Source organism: Ovis canadensis, chromosome 12, assembly GCF_042477335.2.
Source record: "Ovis canadensis isolate MfBH-ARS-UI-01 breed Bighorn chromosome 12, ARS-UI_OviCan_v2, whole genome shotgun sequence".
NCBI classification, from domain to species: domain Eukaryota; kingdom Metazoa; phylum Chordata; class Mammalia; order Artiodactyla; family Bovidae; genus Ovis; species Ovis canadensis.
In genome coordinates, this window is record NC_091256.1 from 54,076,632 (window position 1) to 54,093,786 (window position 17,155).

Consider the following 17,155-nt stretch of genomic DNA (forward strand, 5'->3'; position numbering starts at 1 on the left):
ACTTCTAATTGCAAGGGAACCTGGGAAATCTAGTATCCGGTCTTCAGTCTTGACAGTAGAGAAAGGCAAAAGAGGAGGGTGTTGGGGATATGGGCTAACCTATAATGTTAGCCCCAAATAGCATCTCTATAGGCTGGCTCCAAGACTTACCTGTTCATTTCTTTTTTTTTTCCTTTAAAGAAAAAATAATATTTATTTGCATTATAAACAAAGTCCTGTTGCTGGTTTGGGAGATGTGTGTGTATACGGTCACAAATTATCCTTCATAAAACCTGAAGCAAAACTGGCCACCCTGTTGGCATACCCTCATTTACACAAATCTAATACGTTTTTCTGGGTTTTTCTTTTTAAAGGTAAAAAAGAGAGAGAGAAAGAGAAACATGTACACAGTACGGAAGCTTTTTGTCAATTTCTCAACTGTGGCAAGAGTTTCATCTGCTGCCTTGAAGAAGCTCTGAACACCAGTCCTGTGAGGTAAGATGCAGTTAGGCAGAGTTTCCATGGCCTCCCTCACATGCTGAGTGCTGGCTTGCTCAGGGACCCTCCCCCGGCCTTCACGCAGTCCCGCCACCTGGGAAGACGGAGTTTGGAGAAGGAACAAAACTGGAGGAAGATAATGAGGCTTTGTTCTCTGGACATGAGGCATTTCTTTCTTTTTTTAATTTTTATTGCTGTAGAGTTGATTTACAATGTTGTGTTAGTTTTAGGTGTACAGCTTATCTGTCCATTTCTGATCTCTCACATAAGCGCCAGACTCAAGTACATTAATAGTCAACATCTATTGAGTGATTAGTCATAACTTTTCTTTCAAGGAGTAAGCATCTTTTAATTTCATGGCTGCAGTCACCATCTGCAGTGATTTTGGAGCCCCCCAAAATAAAGTCTGACACTGTTTCCACTGTTGCCCCATCTATTTCCCATGAAGTGATGGGACTGGATGCCATGATCTTCGTTTTCTGAATGTTGAGCTTTAAGCCAGCTTTCTCACTCTCCTCTTCCACTTTCGTCAAGAGGCTTTTTAGTTCCTCTTCACTTTCTGCCATAAGGGTGGTGTCATCTGCATATCTGAGGTTATTGATATTTCTCCCGGCACTCTTGATTCCAGCTTGTGTTTCTTCCAGTCCAGCATTTCTCATGATGTACTCTGTATAGAAGTTAAATAAGCAGGGTGACAATATACAGCCTTGACGTACTCCTTTACTTCTTTGGAACCAGTCTGTTGTTCCATGTCCAGTTCTAACTGTTGCTTCCTGACCTGCATACAGATTTCTCAAGAGGCAGGTCAGGTGGTCTGGTATTCCCATCTCTTTCAGAATTTCCACAGTTTATTGTGATCCACACAGTCAAAGGCTTTGGCATAGTCAATAAAGCAAAAATAGATGTTTTTCTGGAACTCTCTTGCTTTTTCCATGATCCAGCGGATGTTGGCAATTTGATCTCTGGTTCCTCTGCCTTTTCTAAAACCAGCTTGAACATCAGGGAGTTCACGGTTCAACGTATTGCTGAAGCCTGGCTTGGAGAATTTTGAGCATTACTTTACTAGCATGTGAGATGAGTGCAATTGTGCGGTAGTTTGAGCATTCTTTGGCATTGCTTTTATTTGGAATTGGAATGAAAACTGACCTTTTCCAGTCCTGTGGCCACTGCTGAGTTTTCCAAATTTGCTGGCATATTGAGTGCAGCACTTTCACAGCATCATCTTTCAGGATTTGAAATAGCTCAACCGGAATTCCATCACCTCCACTAGCTTTGTTCATAGTGATGCTTTCTAAGGCCCACTTGACTTCACATTCCAGGATGTCTGGCTCTAGATGAGTGATCACACCATCATGATTATCTGGGTCATGAAGATCTTTTTTGTACAGTTCTGTGTATTCTTGCCACCTCTTCTTAATATCTTCTGCTTCTGGTAGGTCCGTACCATTTCTTTCCTTTATCGAGCCCATCTTTACATGAACTGTTCCCTTGGTATCTCTAATTTTCTAGAAGAGATCTCTAGTCTTTCCCATTCTGTTCTTTTCCTCTATTTCTTTGCACTGATTGCTGAAGAAGGCTTTCTTACCTCTTCTTGCTATTCTCTGGAACTCTGCATTCAGATGCTTACATCTTTCCTTTTCTCCTTTGCTTTTCACCTGTCTTCTTTTCACAGCTATTTGTAAGGCCTCCCCAGACAGCAATATTGCTTTTTTTGCATTTCTTTTCCATGGGGATGGTCTTGATCCCTGTCTCCTGTACCATGTCATGAACCTCATTCCATAGTTCATCAGGCACTCTATCTATCAGATCTAGGCCCTTAAAGCTATTTCTCACTGCCACTGTATAATCATAAGGGATTTGATTTAGGTCATACCTGAATGGTCTAGCGGTTTTCCCTACTTTCTTCAATTTCAGTCTGAATTTGGCAATAAGGAGTTCATGATCTGAGCCACAGTCAGCTCCTGGTCTTGTTTTTGTTGACTGTATAGAGCTTCTCCATCTTTGGCTGCAAAGAATATAATCAATCTGATTTAGGTGTTGACCATCTGGTGATGTCCATGTGTAGAGTCTTCTCTTGTGTTGTTGGAAGAGGGTGTTTGCTATGACCAGTGCATTTTCTTGGCAAAACTCTATTAGTCTTTATTCAAAAGCAGAGATATTACTTTGCTGACTAAGGTCCGTCTAGTCAAGGCTATGGTTTTTCCTATGGTCATGTATGGATGTGAGAGTTGGACTGTGAAGAAGCTGAGTGACAAAGAATTGATGCTTTTGAGCTGTGGTGTTGGAGAAGACTCTTGAGAGTCCCTTGGACTGCAAGGAGATCCAACCAGTCCATTCTGAAGGAGATCAGCCCTGGGATTTCTTTGGAAGGAATGATGCTGAAGCTGAAACTCCAGTACTTTGGCCACCTCATGCGAAGAGTTGACTCATTGGAAAAGACTCTGATGCTGGGAGGGATTGGGGGCAGGAGAAGGGGCCGACAGAGGACGAGATGGCTGGATGGCATCACTGACTCGATGGACGTGAGTCTGAGTGAACTCTGGGAGTTGGTGATGGACAGGGAGGCCTGGCGTGCTGTGATTCGTGGGGTCGCAGAGAGTCCGGCACGACCGAGTGACTGAACTGAACTGAACTGATTGAGTGATTACTATGTGTATTATCATTTATTACAAAATCCTACCTCTCCAATAGTTACTTTATTTATCTCCATTTGAAAAAGCCAAAACCTGAGACAAAGAGAGGTTAAGTGACTTACCCAAGGTCGTACAGTTGGTGGAAGAGTCTGGTTTCAATCTCAGATAGCTCGACTACCAAGCTCATGTGTCACCTCTCACCACTGAAGCTGCCTCTTGGATGTCCTAAAGGCACTAAAATGTAATATATCCAAAGCAGAAAGCATAAAATAAAATTATTCCTCAGCTTTCCTCATCTCTATAAATTGTACCACTAGTCACCTGTTAAACCCAAAGCCCAGTAAACACTGGATTTTTCCCTTTTCTACTCACCCATATCCAATCCACCAGCAAATCCTGTTGGTTCTTCCAAGCCACCATCATGTCTTGCCTCCTCCCTGGGCTTGTTGCTTCTACTCTTATCCAACCAAACTATTTTCCATTCTGCAGCCAAGAAAACTTTTGAGAAATATAATTCAGATTTCATTACTCCCAAGATTCAAATGCTTCAGTGTGTAAATATTTGAATCTCTTAAAAAATCTGAGTCACCTTTTCAGAGCAACCTTCTGGTATACAATTACTCTGCATCACAACTCTGCTTATATCCTTTGTAATTACCATAGTCCATAATTATCTTTTTTTTTTTGCTTTGTTTACTGACTACCTTTTTCATTAAAATGTCAAGAGTAGAGACTGTGTTCATCTTATTCACCTCTACAGTATCCCCAGTGCCTAGCATGCCTGGCAAGTGATTATTGAATGTTTGTTGAGTGAATGGCTATGAACTTTCCAGAGGAAAGATGCTATTTTTACTGAGGAAACCGTAGCAGCATTGTGCTTCCTTGGTGGCTCAGACAGTAAAGAATCTGCCTGCAATGCAGGAGACCCAGGTTCAATCCTTGGGTCAGGAAGATCTCCTGGAGAAAGGAATGGCTACTCACTCCAGTATTCATGCCTGGAGAACTCCATGGACAGAGGAGCCTGGCGGGCTACAGTCCATGGGGTCACGAAGAGTCAGATATGACTGAGCGACTAACACTTTCACATGGTGACATTCAGTTCAGTCACTCAGTCATGTCCCACTCTTTGTGACCCCATGGACTGCAGCACGCCAGGCTTCCCTGTCCATCACCAACTCCTGGAGCTTATTCAAACTTATGTCAACTGAGTCAGTGATGCCATCCAACCATCTCATCCTCTGTCGTCCCCTTCTCTTCTCGCCTTCAATCTATCCCAGCATCAGGGTCTTTTCCAATAAGTCAGTTCTTTGCATCAGGTGGCCAAAATACTGGAGCCTCAGCTTCAGCATCAGTCCTTCCAATGAATATTCAGGACTGATTTCCTTTAGGATTGACTGGTTTGATTTCCTTGCTGTTCAAGAGACTCTTTTTTTTTTTTCAAGAGACTCTTAAGACTGTTCTCCAACACCACAGTTCAAAAGCATCAATTTTTTTTTTAAGGTTTAAAAGAAAAAGCACAGATAAATGTTTATTTGTACATTTTTACATTTGTGTGGAAGGAAAGTCAGAGGAGTCTTCTCTACTGCTTGTCAAACCAAGAAGAGGCTATTTACAGTACTAGTTTTACTAATAAAATTCAAATAGTAAACAATTATAATTTTATTATGCACACACACACATACACACACACACACACTGGGTTTTCCAGGTGGCGCTCGTGGTAAAGAATCCATTTGCCAATACAAGAGATGTAAGAGACGCGGGTTCAATCCCTGAGTGGGGAAGATCCCCTGGAGGAAGAAATGACTACCCCTCCAGTATTCTTGCCTGAAAAATCCCATGGACGGAGGAGCCTGGAGGGCTACAATTCATGTTGCAAAGAGTCAGACACGACTGAGCATTTAAGTATATATATATACAGTTGTTGGGGTTTTTTTTAAGTGAAGTGTTTCTTTACTGTTAGGCAAACGCTACATTAATTAGTGCTCTAGCAGAAAGAGCAGAGAAGGCAATAGCACCCCACTCCAGCACTCTTGCCTGGAAAATCCCATGGACGGAGGAGCCTGGTAGGCCGCAGTCCATGGGGTCGCCAAGAGTTGGACATGACCAAGCGACTCCACCCCAACCCCTCACTTTCATGCATTGGCGAAGGAAATGGCAACCCACTCCAGCGTTCCTGCATGGAGAATCCCAGGGACAGCGGAGCCTGGCGGGCTGCCGTCCAATGGGGTTGCACAGAGCCGGACATGACCGAAGCGACTTAGCAGCAGCAGCAGTAGCAGAAAGAGTGTCAAAACTAATGGCCTTTGTTTTATTTAGAAAACATGCTGCTCAAAAGCATCAATTCTTTGGCATTCAGCTTTCTTTATAGTCCAACTCTCACATTCATACATGATTACTGGAAAAACCATAGCTTTGACTAGATGGAATTTTGTTGGCAAAGTAATGTCTCTGCTTTTTAATATGCTATCTAGGTTGGTCATAGCTTTTCTTTCAAGGAGCAAGTGTCTTTTAATTTCATGGCTGCAGTCACCATCTGCAGTGATTTTGGAGTCCAAGAAAATAAAAATAAAGTCTGTCACTGTTTCCATTGTTTCCCCATCTATTTGCCATGAAGTGATGGGACCAGATGCCATGATCTTACTTTTCTGAATGTTGAGTTTTAAGCCAACTTTTTCACTCTCCTCTTTCATCAAGAGGCTCTTTAGTTCCTCCTTGCTTTCTGCCATAAGAGTGGTGTTGCCTGCATATCTGAGGTTCTTGATATTTCTCCCAGCAATCTTGATTCCAGCTTGTGCTTCATCCAGCCCAGCATTTCGCATGATGTACTCTGCATAGAAATTAAATAAGCGGGGTGACAATATACAGCCTTGATGTACTCCTTTCCCAATTTGGAACCAGTCTGTTGTTCCATGTCCAGTTCTAACTGTTGCTTCTTGACCTGCATACAGATTTCTCAGGAGGCAAGGTGAAGTGGTTTGGTATTCTCATCTCTTTCAGAATTTTCTAGTCTGTTGTAATTCACACAGTCAAGGCTTTAGTGTAGTCAACTAAGCAGAAGTAGATATTTTTCTGGAACTCTTCTGCTTTTTCTATGATCCAGCAGATCTTGGCAATTTGATCTCTAGTTCCTCTGCCTTCTCTAAATCCAGCTTGAACATCTGGAAGTTCTTGGTTCATGTACTGTTGAAGCCTGGCTTGCAGGGTTTTGAGCATTACTTTGCTAGCATGTGAGATGAGTGCAATTGTGTGATAGTAGAACATTGTTTGGCATTGCCTTTCTTAGGGATTGAAATGAAATCTGACCTTTTCCAGTCCTGTGACCACTGCTGAGTTTTCCAAATTTGCTGGCACATTGAGTGCATCACTTTCATAGCATCATCTTTTAGGATTTGCAACTTGAATTCTATCACCTCCACTAGCTTTGTTTGTAGTGATGCTTCCTAAGGCCCATAGTGACATTGCCTTACTCAAAATGAGGCTACTGATCCTCATAAGTACAAAACATTGATTCCTTTGGTGGAATATGACGGGATGATATTAAGTCCTGAGATTAGATAAACTTTACCACTTTAAGGGCACAGAACTATGAACTCTGACCAGATTTCTGGAGCATGAAACCTATTTAAATTCCAGATAACTAAGGGAACAGGACATGGAGAAATCATATTTCCTTCCTACCCTTAAAATCTTATTGTTCTAAATGTTGGCCTGAAAATGAAATTCATAGGAATAATAGTGTCAGCAACTGTGCTGGTTAGTATGGCTCTTGGCCAGTTTGGGCAAGGACCATCTATTATGGGTAGGGTTGAATGGATGTTGAAGTAGATTGGACATAGATTGGACTTGCCCATGGGAGAAGGAGAAATCTTCTCCTCTACAATTCCAAGATCTTTCTTCCCGACTAGGACCAAAGCTATGTCTGGAAAGGAAAGACAAATGTTACTTGTCCAAATTTGTGCTTTCTTTCCTTCCATTTGATACTGGCAAAGTGAACCATAAAATTAAGAGCCAAGATGCAGTCCTATGCTTGTGGACGAGCAGTGCTTTCTCCTAGACAGTGATGAGCAGGAATGGTGGGGGGCGTTTGTAGTGGAGGCATTTTTCTGGCATTTGATGAAATCTGACACTGGTCCAGGAAAGAATGGTGCATACAGTAAAGACATAAAATAAACTTCACCTCATCTATACCTCCCCTCCTAACACAAGGAGGCAGCGCCATGAGGGAGCTTGGTCCCATTTCGGGGATAAGACCTAGATACACAGGGGATTTATTAAACTTCTTTTTGGCGGTGCTGGGTCTTCGTTGCTGCACGGGCTTTGCTCAGTTGCAATGAGTGGGGCCCACTCTCTAGTTGTGGAGCACGGGCTTCTCACTGCGGTGGCTTCTCTTGTTGCGCAACATGGGCTCCAGGTGCATGGGCCTCAGTAGTTGGTGCACATGGGCTCAGTAGTTGTGGCGCATGGGCTTAGTTGCTCCAAGGCATGTGGGATCTTCCCAGACGGGATCATACCCATGTTTCCTGCATTAGCAGAAGGGTTCTTTATCACCAGGGCTTCCCTGGTGGCTCAGAGGTTAAAGTGTCTGCCTGCAATACAGGAGACCTGGGTTTGATCCCTGGGTCAGGAAGATCCCCTGGAGAAGGAAATGGCAACCCACTCCAGTATTCTTGCCTGGAGAATCCCATGGAGCCTTGTAGGCTACAGTCCCTGGGGTTGCAAAGTGTCAGACACGACTGAGCTACTTCACTTTCACTTTCTTTATCACTGAGCTACCAGGGAAGCCCCTATTTTACTTTTATCACTGTTTGAAAATTTCCCTAACATTTTTAAACGTGTCATTGTTGTCATGTTACCCACTGGTCTGGAAAAACTTGGGCACTTGATTTGGGAAACACTGTCTGCTGCATTATTGACTGATAAGGCACTTGAGGCAGACATGGATCTGAATCTCAGCACTGAAACCAAGGTGATTTCCTGAGCGGAGTAGGGGTATTGTCCCAGAGGAGGAGTCCAACAGACAGGAATTCCCCACCATGTGCTGGTGCTACTGTAACAGGTCAAAAACTGTATGTGGACCCCACCAAGCTTCCCTCCTATGAGCCCCACATCCCACCCCACACACTTGACTTCAGTCGGGCTGGCTCCATGAATGGGCTTCTCCATACTTCCTCTCAGATTTGTTCCTCCCATCTAAGGTTGCTGGAAGTGGCAAAAAATAAACTAGAAACAGGATTCTCAAGTTTCAGATACATGATAAATAATTTGTAGTATTTATTAGGCATTCTGGGTGGCTCAGTGGTAAAGCATCTGCCTGCAATGCAGGAGACCCAGGTTCAACCCCCCCGGTCAGGAAGATCCCCTGGAGAAGGTCATGGCAACCCACTCCAGTATTCTTGCCTGGAGAACCCCATGGACAGAGGAGCCTGGAGGGCTACAGTCTATAGGGTTGACAAGAGTTGGACATGACTGAAGCAACTTAGCAGCAGCAGCATATAAGCAAACAACCACCCCTACCAGCATCAAATAATACACCAGCTCTGCACAATTCCTAAATTCACATTATAAGTGCCAAATATGAGACATGATAGACAATAAACAATGGCATTTTCCCCTCTTCCTCAATGAAAGCTGCAACAGTTACTATTTATTGTCTTGTTCAATTCATTGTCCTAATTTCATTATCCAAAGAGGAACCTGTGGCCTTAAGGAGGCCCCAAAACATGTTATTATGCATGGCATTAGCAGCATCCTGGTATGGGGACAAAAAGCCAAGCAGCTCCTTCTGTGTATAAAGTTGCTGATTCATAAATGCCACAACAATAGGACCATTTCACTGTTACCAGGTCTCCTGGGAGGGTCCCTATGAGCCTTACCCAGCAGGCCCTGAGGTCAATACACTCAGCAAACTATGGGCACTTCTAGATGAAAAGGCTTCATAGTAGAAAAGAAGTTTCTAGCACTGGAACCTTCCTGCAGTTCAGACATACTTCAGATAAACTTGTGTAGTTTTCCAGGAGAAGAAATCAAAGTTAAATTTTGATAACTTCATCGACTTCTAGCAATAGTTCTATTGCTATTTTTCAGTACTGCTCCAATTTTTAAACTCCAAAAAACTGAGGAGCAGGGGAATGATTCTCATTTCTATGATCTGAGGTTATGACCTTTCATTCATTCAGCAGGTTGAGAGACTGAAACCACTGAGTGTCAAGCTTTGTATTCTCTGTCTTTGAGAAACAGATCCATTGACTTCAGTAAGAATAAGCCAGGAATGGGGACTTCCATGGTGGTCCAGTGGTTAAGAATCTACCTTCCAATGCAAAGGACACAGGTTCAGTCCCTGGTTGGGGAACTTAGATCCCACATGCCACAGTTGGTGAGCTGCCACTATTGACCCTGGGGGCCTCAGCTAGAGAGAAGTCTGCATGCCACAATGAAAGATCCCACAGGCTGCAACCAAGACCCAATGCAGCCATAAATAAATAAGTAAAAATTAAAAGAAGAGGCCAAGAGCCATATAATTTACATTTGCCAACTTTATTTCCTTTTTAAAACTGTGGCTTCAGATAAGACTATTCAACTGCACAGATTTAAGTGTTTTTTTTTTTTTTTTTTCTTCTGCAGAGGCATAAATCCTTCATCCGGAGTAGTGTAGTATGCAATGTGAATCATTCGGTGTAGGTAAGCAAAGATAAATTATTCTACTTCCTTTAGAAAGTTAACTTTAGTCCTGTTTCTATCACAGAATGATTTTCATGAACCATAAAACTATTCTAAAAAAAGCTATTTCTGGCCTTTGTGCTTTCAGTTCAGTCGCTCAGTCGTGTCTGACTCTTTACGACCCCATGAATCGCAGCACGCCAGGCCTCCCTGTCCATCACCATCTCCCGGAGTTCACTCAGACTCATGTCCATTGAGTCAGTGATGCCATCCAGCCATCTCATCCTCTGTCGGCCCCTTCTCCTCCCGCCCTCAATCCCTCTCAACATCAGAGTCTTTTCCAATGAGTCAACTCTTCGCATGAGGGTGGCCAAAGTACTGGAGTTTCAGCTTCAGCATCATTCCTTCCAAAGAAATCCCAGGGCTGATCTCCTTCAGAATGGACTGGTTGGATCTCCTTGCATTCCAAGGGACTCTCAAGAGTCTTCTCCAACACCACAGTTCAAAAGCATCAATTCTTTGGCACTCAGCTTCTTCACAGTCCAACTCTCATATCCATACATCACCACTGGAAAAACCATAGCCTTGACTAGAGGGACCTTTGTTGGCAAAGTAATGTCTGCTTTTGAATATGCTATCTAGGTTGGTCATAACTTTTCTCTCAAGGAGTAAGCGCCTTTTAATTTCATGGCTGCAGTCACCATCTGCAGTGATTTTGGAGCCCAAAAAAATAAAGTCTGACACTGTTTCCACTGTTTCCCCATCTATTTCCCATGAAGTGATGGGACTGGATGCCATGATCTTCATTTTCTGAATGCTGAGCTTTAAGTCAACTTTTTCACTCTCCTTTTCCACTCATCAAGAGGCTTTTTAGTTTCTCTTCACTTTCTGCCATAAGGGTGGTGTCATCTGCATATCTGAGGTTATTGATATTTCTCCCAGCAATCTTGATTCCAGCTTATGCTTCTTCTAGCCCAGTGTTTCTCATGATGTACTCTGCATATAAGTTAAATAAGCAGGGTGACAATATACAGCCTTGACATACTCCTTTTCCTATTTGGAACCAGTCTGTTGTTCCATGCCCAGTTCTAACTGTTGCTTCCTGACCTGCATATAGGTTTCTCAAGAGGCAGGTCAGGTGGTCTGGTATTCCCATTTCTTTCAGAATTTTCCACAGTTTATTGTGATCCACACAGTCAAAGGCTTTGGCATAGTCAATGAAGCAGAAATAGATGTTTTTCTAGAACTCTCTTGCTTTTTTGATGATCCAGCAGATGTTGGCAATTTGATCTCTGGTTCCTCTGCCTTTTCTAAAACCAGCTTGAACATCTGAAAGTTCTTGGTTCACATATTGCTGAAGCCTGGCTTGGAGAATTTTAAGCATTACTTTACTAGCATGTGAGATGAGTGCAATTATGCGGTATGGGTAAAACTGCCACAGAATTTTAATCAGTAGCAAATCATATAACAAGTTTGTCTTTTTAACATAATGTTATGACTTCAATTATTATTTGAGTGTTCTACTTTGGTTAAAGTTCATACAAAAGAACAAGAGACAAAGCATAAAAAACAGGCTCTTTTTCTGCTTAAATTCACAAATGGCAGATTCACAGGGAATGGAACAGAAACTGCAAGGGTCTTTCAAAACTCAAGAGTTTTAGATTGAGACTGTGGAGCTTTCTTGCACAAACCATTCATCAGGGCCTCAAAACTCTGAGCTAAAGGAACTGCTGGGCTGACTCAGTGTGGTATTTCTCATGTCCCTTCATTGTTTGATTATTAAGCTATTAGTAAAGGCTAAGAGCATTCACACTTCATAAAATCCTTGAATGAGGCCTCTTTCATTCTCTGGCATGAGACTCCTTGAATAAGAGACCTCACTCTCAGAGGTCTCTTATGTGCTAAGAGAATCCGTGCATAACATGTGGACAGCAGAGGCTCCCTATCTGTCAAGGGCATCAGAAACACCTGTGTACCTTTCTAAACGCTCCAGGGCCTGGACGCCTCTTCCTACCTCCAAAAGTGATGCTGCAGGCAACATGCCTTAGCAAAGCTTCACTGGCCTTCTGAGATGTGTCAGAGAGAATGAACAACTGGTGTAAAGTGTCTTCCAGATCATTCACAGGTTGTATTCTGCACAGCTGGAGATAGCTGATGCCTTTTACAAGATCATTATTTTAAGAGTTGTTTGGCCACTTTGGGGGGGCGGGCAGAAATAGGCATGCATAAAATGTTCATTCCTTTCATAACTTAAGTCAGGATCTTAAGTGGACTCTTAATTTTCTTCTATTTTTTTTTTTTTTTTTTCGCTGCACAGCATGTGGGATGTTAGTTCCTGATCAGGGATTAAGGCCAGGCCCTCGGCAGTGAGAGTGCAGTCCTAACCACTATACCACCAGGAAATTCCTAGACTTCACTTTTCGCACTTCACTTCTCTTTATGTGGTAAAGTCAGGGTGCTCTTTTTGAATTGTTTTTGTACTTAGTTTGATGGAATGTTCCTCTGGTTTTAGTCCTGCTAATCTCTTGTTTTAAAGATAAAGGAACTTGTGGACTTCCCTGGTAGTCCATTGGTTAAGACTCTGTGCTCCCACTGCACTGGTTCGATCCCTGTTTGGGGAACTAAGATTCCGCATGCTGCATGGCATGGCCAAACTAAAAACAACATATTGAACACATTCATCTTAGCAACTTCTAGTAAAAAGATAAACCTAACTTTAATTTACTGCTGATTTTACCAAACTGTTAAACTTTATTAAAGAGAATAACAATTTCTTCCCCTAGTTACTAACACCCACATGGTTTCAAACTCCCAAAAAAGAAGTCTAAAATACCATGCTGTAGAATTTCTTATGCCTTAACTTCTGTAGTGTTTCTCTGCAAAGGAGCCAGGACCACTCCAACATTCCTCTCCTCACTCTCAGAGCTATACAGATTATGCTTTTCAATATATTCTTGTACAAGATCGGGGACCAAGTAGCGAATGCTCTGGCCCCTCCTGAGGGCTCGCCGGATCTTCGTGGAGGAGATGTCATTGGTGATCCATTCGTTCACCAAGTGAATGTTGTTCTGGTGTTTCCACAGTACGTCGGATTCGTAGATGAACTTCTGGGCATCATTCCCAGCCCGAGTAATACATATGAGCCCGTGGTCTCCCAGGATTTTGGTGATATCCTCACTCTTCCATAGATTGGGCACACCAAAGGACTCCAAAAAATCTGCTCCACACAGCAGCTTCACCTTTGGCACACCTGGGAAAAAGAGAAAATAGAGCCTCAGGGATTGTTTTTTTTAATAACTCCTGGCATCAAAATGAATGTGTAGGACTCTCCCTGGTGGTCCAGCGGTTAGGAATCCAGCTGCCAATGCAGGGGACATGGGTTCAACCCCTGGTCCAAGAAGATCCCATATGCGGTGGGGCAGCTAAGCCCATGGGCCACAACTACTGAGCCTGAGCTCTAGAGCTGGTGTTCCATAACAAGAGAAGCCACCTCAATAAGAAGCCCATGCACAGCAACAAACAGTAGCCCCTGTTCACTGCCACTACAAAGAGCCTTGGTGCAGCAACAAAGATCCAGTGCAGAAAAAAAAAATGTGTATGTCTGTTTTTCTGAGGATTCATAATTTTTATCAGATTCAGCTTTTCCAAAAAGAGATCCAGACCTGACCTACCGCAGGAGAAATAAACTCAGGGTGCCTCTGACTCTCCTTTCCTCCTATCAGAAAACTAACACGGGGCGGAGAGTTTCCTCGTGGCCTAGTGGTTACAAATTTGGGCTTTCACTGCCGCAGCCTGAGTTCAATCCCTGTTTGGGGAACTGAGATCCCACAAGTTGTGTGATACAGCCAAAGGAAGAACAAAAAAAGAAAGAAAAAAGAAAACTAACAAGGGGCATTTTCCAGGCACCCACACACATTGAATATGAAAGCAAATACAAAGGGGGCTTGCCCAGCCTTAGAGTCTTAACAGCCCGCATTGCTAAGTCCTGGGAAAACATACAGACCTTTCGTTTTTGTTTGCTCTAGGGATTTCTTTTCACTAAAATCTTGTTTTTGTTCAGCCCACTTTCTCTTCCGTCCAGGCTTTTCCAGCACGGGTGAGTTCTGCTGGGGATCACAGATACTGGCCTCCAGCTTCTCTTGATGGTGTCTATAAAACAACAAAGCAACAGAATATTTATTTCTCTTTCTCACAATGCTCAACTGAAATATCATCCCCATGGAGAGGCCTGAGAGCCTCTGACACAAAGTTAAAGGTTGGGAGCTGTTAAAAATGTGTAACCACAGGTACACACAATACCTGATTATTCAGAAAGGATACCTTCAAGTACACAGTACTGTCAGGTCAAGATGGATGCTAGTCAAGACGCAGTGGCCCTGGGCTCTGGCTGTCAAGAATGGAAAGCAACAGGGACTTCCCTGGTGGTCCAGTGGTTAAGAATCCACCTGCCAGGGCAGGGGACACAGGTTCAATCCCTGGAATTGAACTAAGAGACTAAATCCCATGTGCCACAACTACTGAAACCTGCATGGTCTACAGCCTGTGCTCTGCAACAAGAGAAGGCACTACAAAGAGAAGCCCGTGCACGGTAACTAGAGAAAGTCCTTGCACAGCGACAAAGACCCAGCACAGTCAAAACTAAACTAAGGAAATAAATTAAAAGAATAGAGAGTAGGGAAACTCCTGGGAGCACAGCAAATGGTAGCTATTACTATCCTAAGCTGTATGTGTCTGTGTCACAATGACCAGAGTTAAAACGCTGATTATCTATTATGTGTTAACCACTACACCAAATCTCTTGCATGAATGATTTGATGAAATCTTCTCAACATCCCATGTCATAGTATTATTATCCCCATAATGGAGAGGAAGTACAGGCTTAGAGTTTGTACCCCCAGCTTCTAGTAGAGCCTCTTAGACATAGGAGGTAGTCAAGAACAACCAGATTGAGTAAATGTTTTGGTTACTATAAAGCAACTATAGTACTGCCAGCATTCTATCAGAATTGTTTATTATACCTATTGAGAGAGAAGGACAGTGACCAATTTGCCCAAGGTCATTTAGCTTATAGATGGCAGAGCCAGAATTTGAATCCCAACAGCCTGGCTTCAGAGCCCACACCCTTGACCACTGAGGAGTATGGCTTGCCTAGGACTTCCCTGGTGGTCCAGTGGCTAAGACTCCACGCTTCCAATGCAGGGGACCCAGGTTCGATTCCTGGTCAGGGAACTAGATCCCACATGCCACAGCTAAAGATCCCTCATGCTGCAACGAAGATTGAAGATGCCATGCAACTTAACTAAGACCTGACACAGCCAAATAAATAAATAAAAATAAATATTTTTTAAAAAGAGTATGGCCTAACCTAGTAATGAAGAATTCAATGCCGAGGATAAGGTCTGAGGGTGTGACAAGTGTCTGAAGCCTAAGCGGAAGGGCCCACAGGCAGGATCTGTATGCAGCTTCACTCCGGCTGGCAGGATGTCCACGGCTTTATAGTAGTAGTTACCCAGGTAACAGGAGCAACATGTGTGAGAGACAACTGTGGGCCCCTGGTGCCCGTAACCCCCTTCCCTCAGGAATGAACAGGAAGGTTATTCTGGAGCCAAAGAGGGCTGGGTGAGGAGGGGCCTGGTCTCTGATGGGAGAATTTCTGACCAATGAATAGAAGTCACCCTCTTCTCCCTGCTAAGCTTCTGGGTAAGTCACTGGGTTGGACGTTGTCTGCTGGCTAGGTTCAATCCCACCCTGAAATCACTTCCCAGAGGTCCTCAGAGGCAGAGAGATTTGGGAGGCTCTGGACCTTGACAGGTTGGCATGGAGGCCAGACCCTATATTCCACCGTCCTGTCCCTCACGCTAGGAGCCTGGGACAGTTTAACCGCCGCATTTGTGGCAGCAGAAGCAGGAATAGTTTCCTGAACTTCAGCTGCAGTTAAGGGGACATGATCTTGAAACAAACCACCACTTCCACTCCTCCAGCCCTTTCAACCTAAAGTCCCTTTCTGCTTAAAATGCTCAGAGTGGTTCTATTTCCTATCCAAATCGTAATTAATATGGTTAGAACCAGAAGATTCAAAGAATAGACATTTCTAATAGACATCTCTAAGAATAGACATGAGACAGAAAGGTTTTTCAGAAAGCCCTTGTGTTTTATACTCAAGAGAACTTGCTTGCTTAGTAGCTCAGTCGTGTCTAACTCTTTGTAACCCCAGGGACTGTACCCTCCAGGCTCCTCAGTTCATAAGATTTCCCAGACAGGGATACTGGAGTGGGTTGCCATTTCCTCCTCCAGGGGTTCTTCCCAACCCAGGGACTGAACCCACGCCTCCTGTGTCTCCTGCCTTGCAGGCAGATTTCTTACTCACTGAGCCACCGGGGATGTGCCACTCAAGAGAACATTAAGTAGTAATTAGATGTCACTCACTCTGGGTTCTGAATCCTTAAACTGGAACGGTTTCAGAGTCCTGAGCACAGTGATCTGTGACAACTCCCTATATGCTATAATGGAAGCAGCGTCCAAACCAGGTCTCTCTGTGATCAAGAATCATGGCCTCTCTTCCTTAAATTACCTATCTTCATCTTTCTACATATATATAACATTTTATTTATTTATTTATGGCTGTGCTGGGTCTCTACTGCTGTTTGGGCTTTCCTCTAGCTGTGGCGAGCAGAGGCTACTCTCAAGCACAGGCTACTCTCTAGCTGCAGTGAGCAGTGGCTTCTCTTGTTGCTGAGCATGGGCTTCACTAACTGTAGCACATAGGCTTAGTAGCTGTGGTGCTCAGGCTTAGTTGCTCTGTGGCACAGGGGAACTTCCAGGACCAGGGAATGAACCAGTGCCTCCTGCACTGGCAGGCAGATTCTTTACCGCTGAGCCACCAGGGAAGCCCAATTATCTGCCTTTGTCTTTTATACCTGAGAAGACTGACCACAGTGTCATCATCTTACAGCTTTACCTTTTTCACCAGGGCACAGACAGGCCAAGTATACTTCCTGTTCTTTTACAGGGATGTACACAGTTAACAAGCATGCAAACATCTCAAAACACAATGAAAGACACAAAGGCTGAATAGTACCCAGGCCTGTTCATGTGCTTCGCAGCCTTGTGATGACCCCACACAGGAACTGCAGGACTTCACCATGATTACCTTAGCACCTTGGCTGTCTCTGTCCACTCTTTCTGAAGACTTTCCCATGTATCAACTTCTATCCATTTTGAGTTCTTGGTGGCAAGTTCTGCCATGATAACTCGGTGACAGGCAGAGATGAGTCCTTTCTTCTTATATGCATCGCCGACTGGAGAAATTATGCCTTTGATAACTTTATATTTTCCTGGGGTAAAGAATTAGACTTTACATAAGGTATAACAGATTAGATTTTATG

The 17,155-nt window shown here is 43.5% G+C and overlaps 1 protein-coding gene and 1 non-coding gene across 4 annotated transcripts in view; one reads left to right on the forward strand and one right to left on the reverse strand.

Moving 5' to 3' along the window:
• Nucleotides 1-9,631: 9,631 nt before the first annotated feature.
• NMNAT1 (nicotinamide nucleotide adenylyltransferase 1) overlaps nucleotides 9,632-17,155 on the reverse strand; it is a 57,300-nt gene continuing 49,776 nt past the window's right edge. For all 3 annotated transcript variants that reach the window (XM_069545733.1, XM_069545731.1, XM_069545732.1), the window contains 3 exons: nucleotides 16,921-17,104; nucleotides 13,774-13,919; nucleotides 9,632-13,020 (listed from right to left, as the gene is read on the reverse strand). In XM_069545733.1, coding sequence (XP_069401834.1) covers nucleotides 12,620-13,020; nucleotides 13,774-13,919; nucleotides 16,921-17,104 — 731 coding nt within the window. In that variant the 3' untranslated portion in view covers nucleotides 9,632-12,619. The remainder of the gene's footprint in view (nucleotides 13,021-13,773; nucleotides 13,920-16,920; nucleotides 17,105-17,155) is intronic.
• Nucleotides 14,927-14,999, forward strand: TRNAW-CCA (transfer RNA tryptophan (anticodon CCA)). Its single transcript has one exon. It is a non-coding gene; the product is annotated as a tRNA-Trp (tRNA).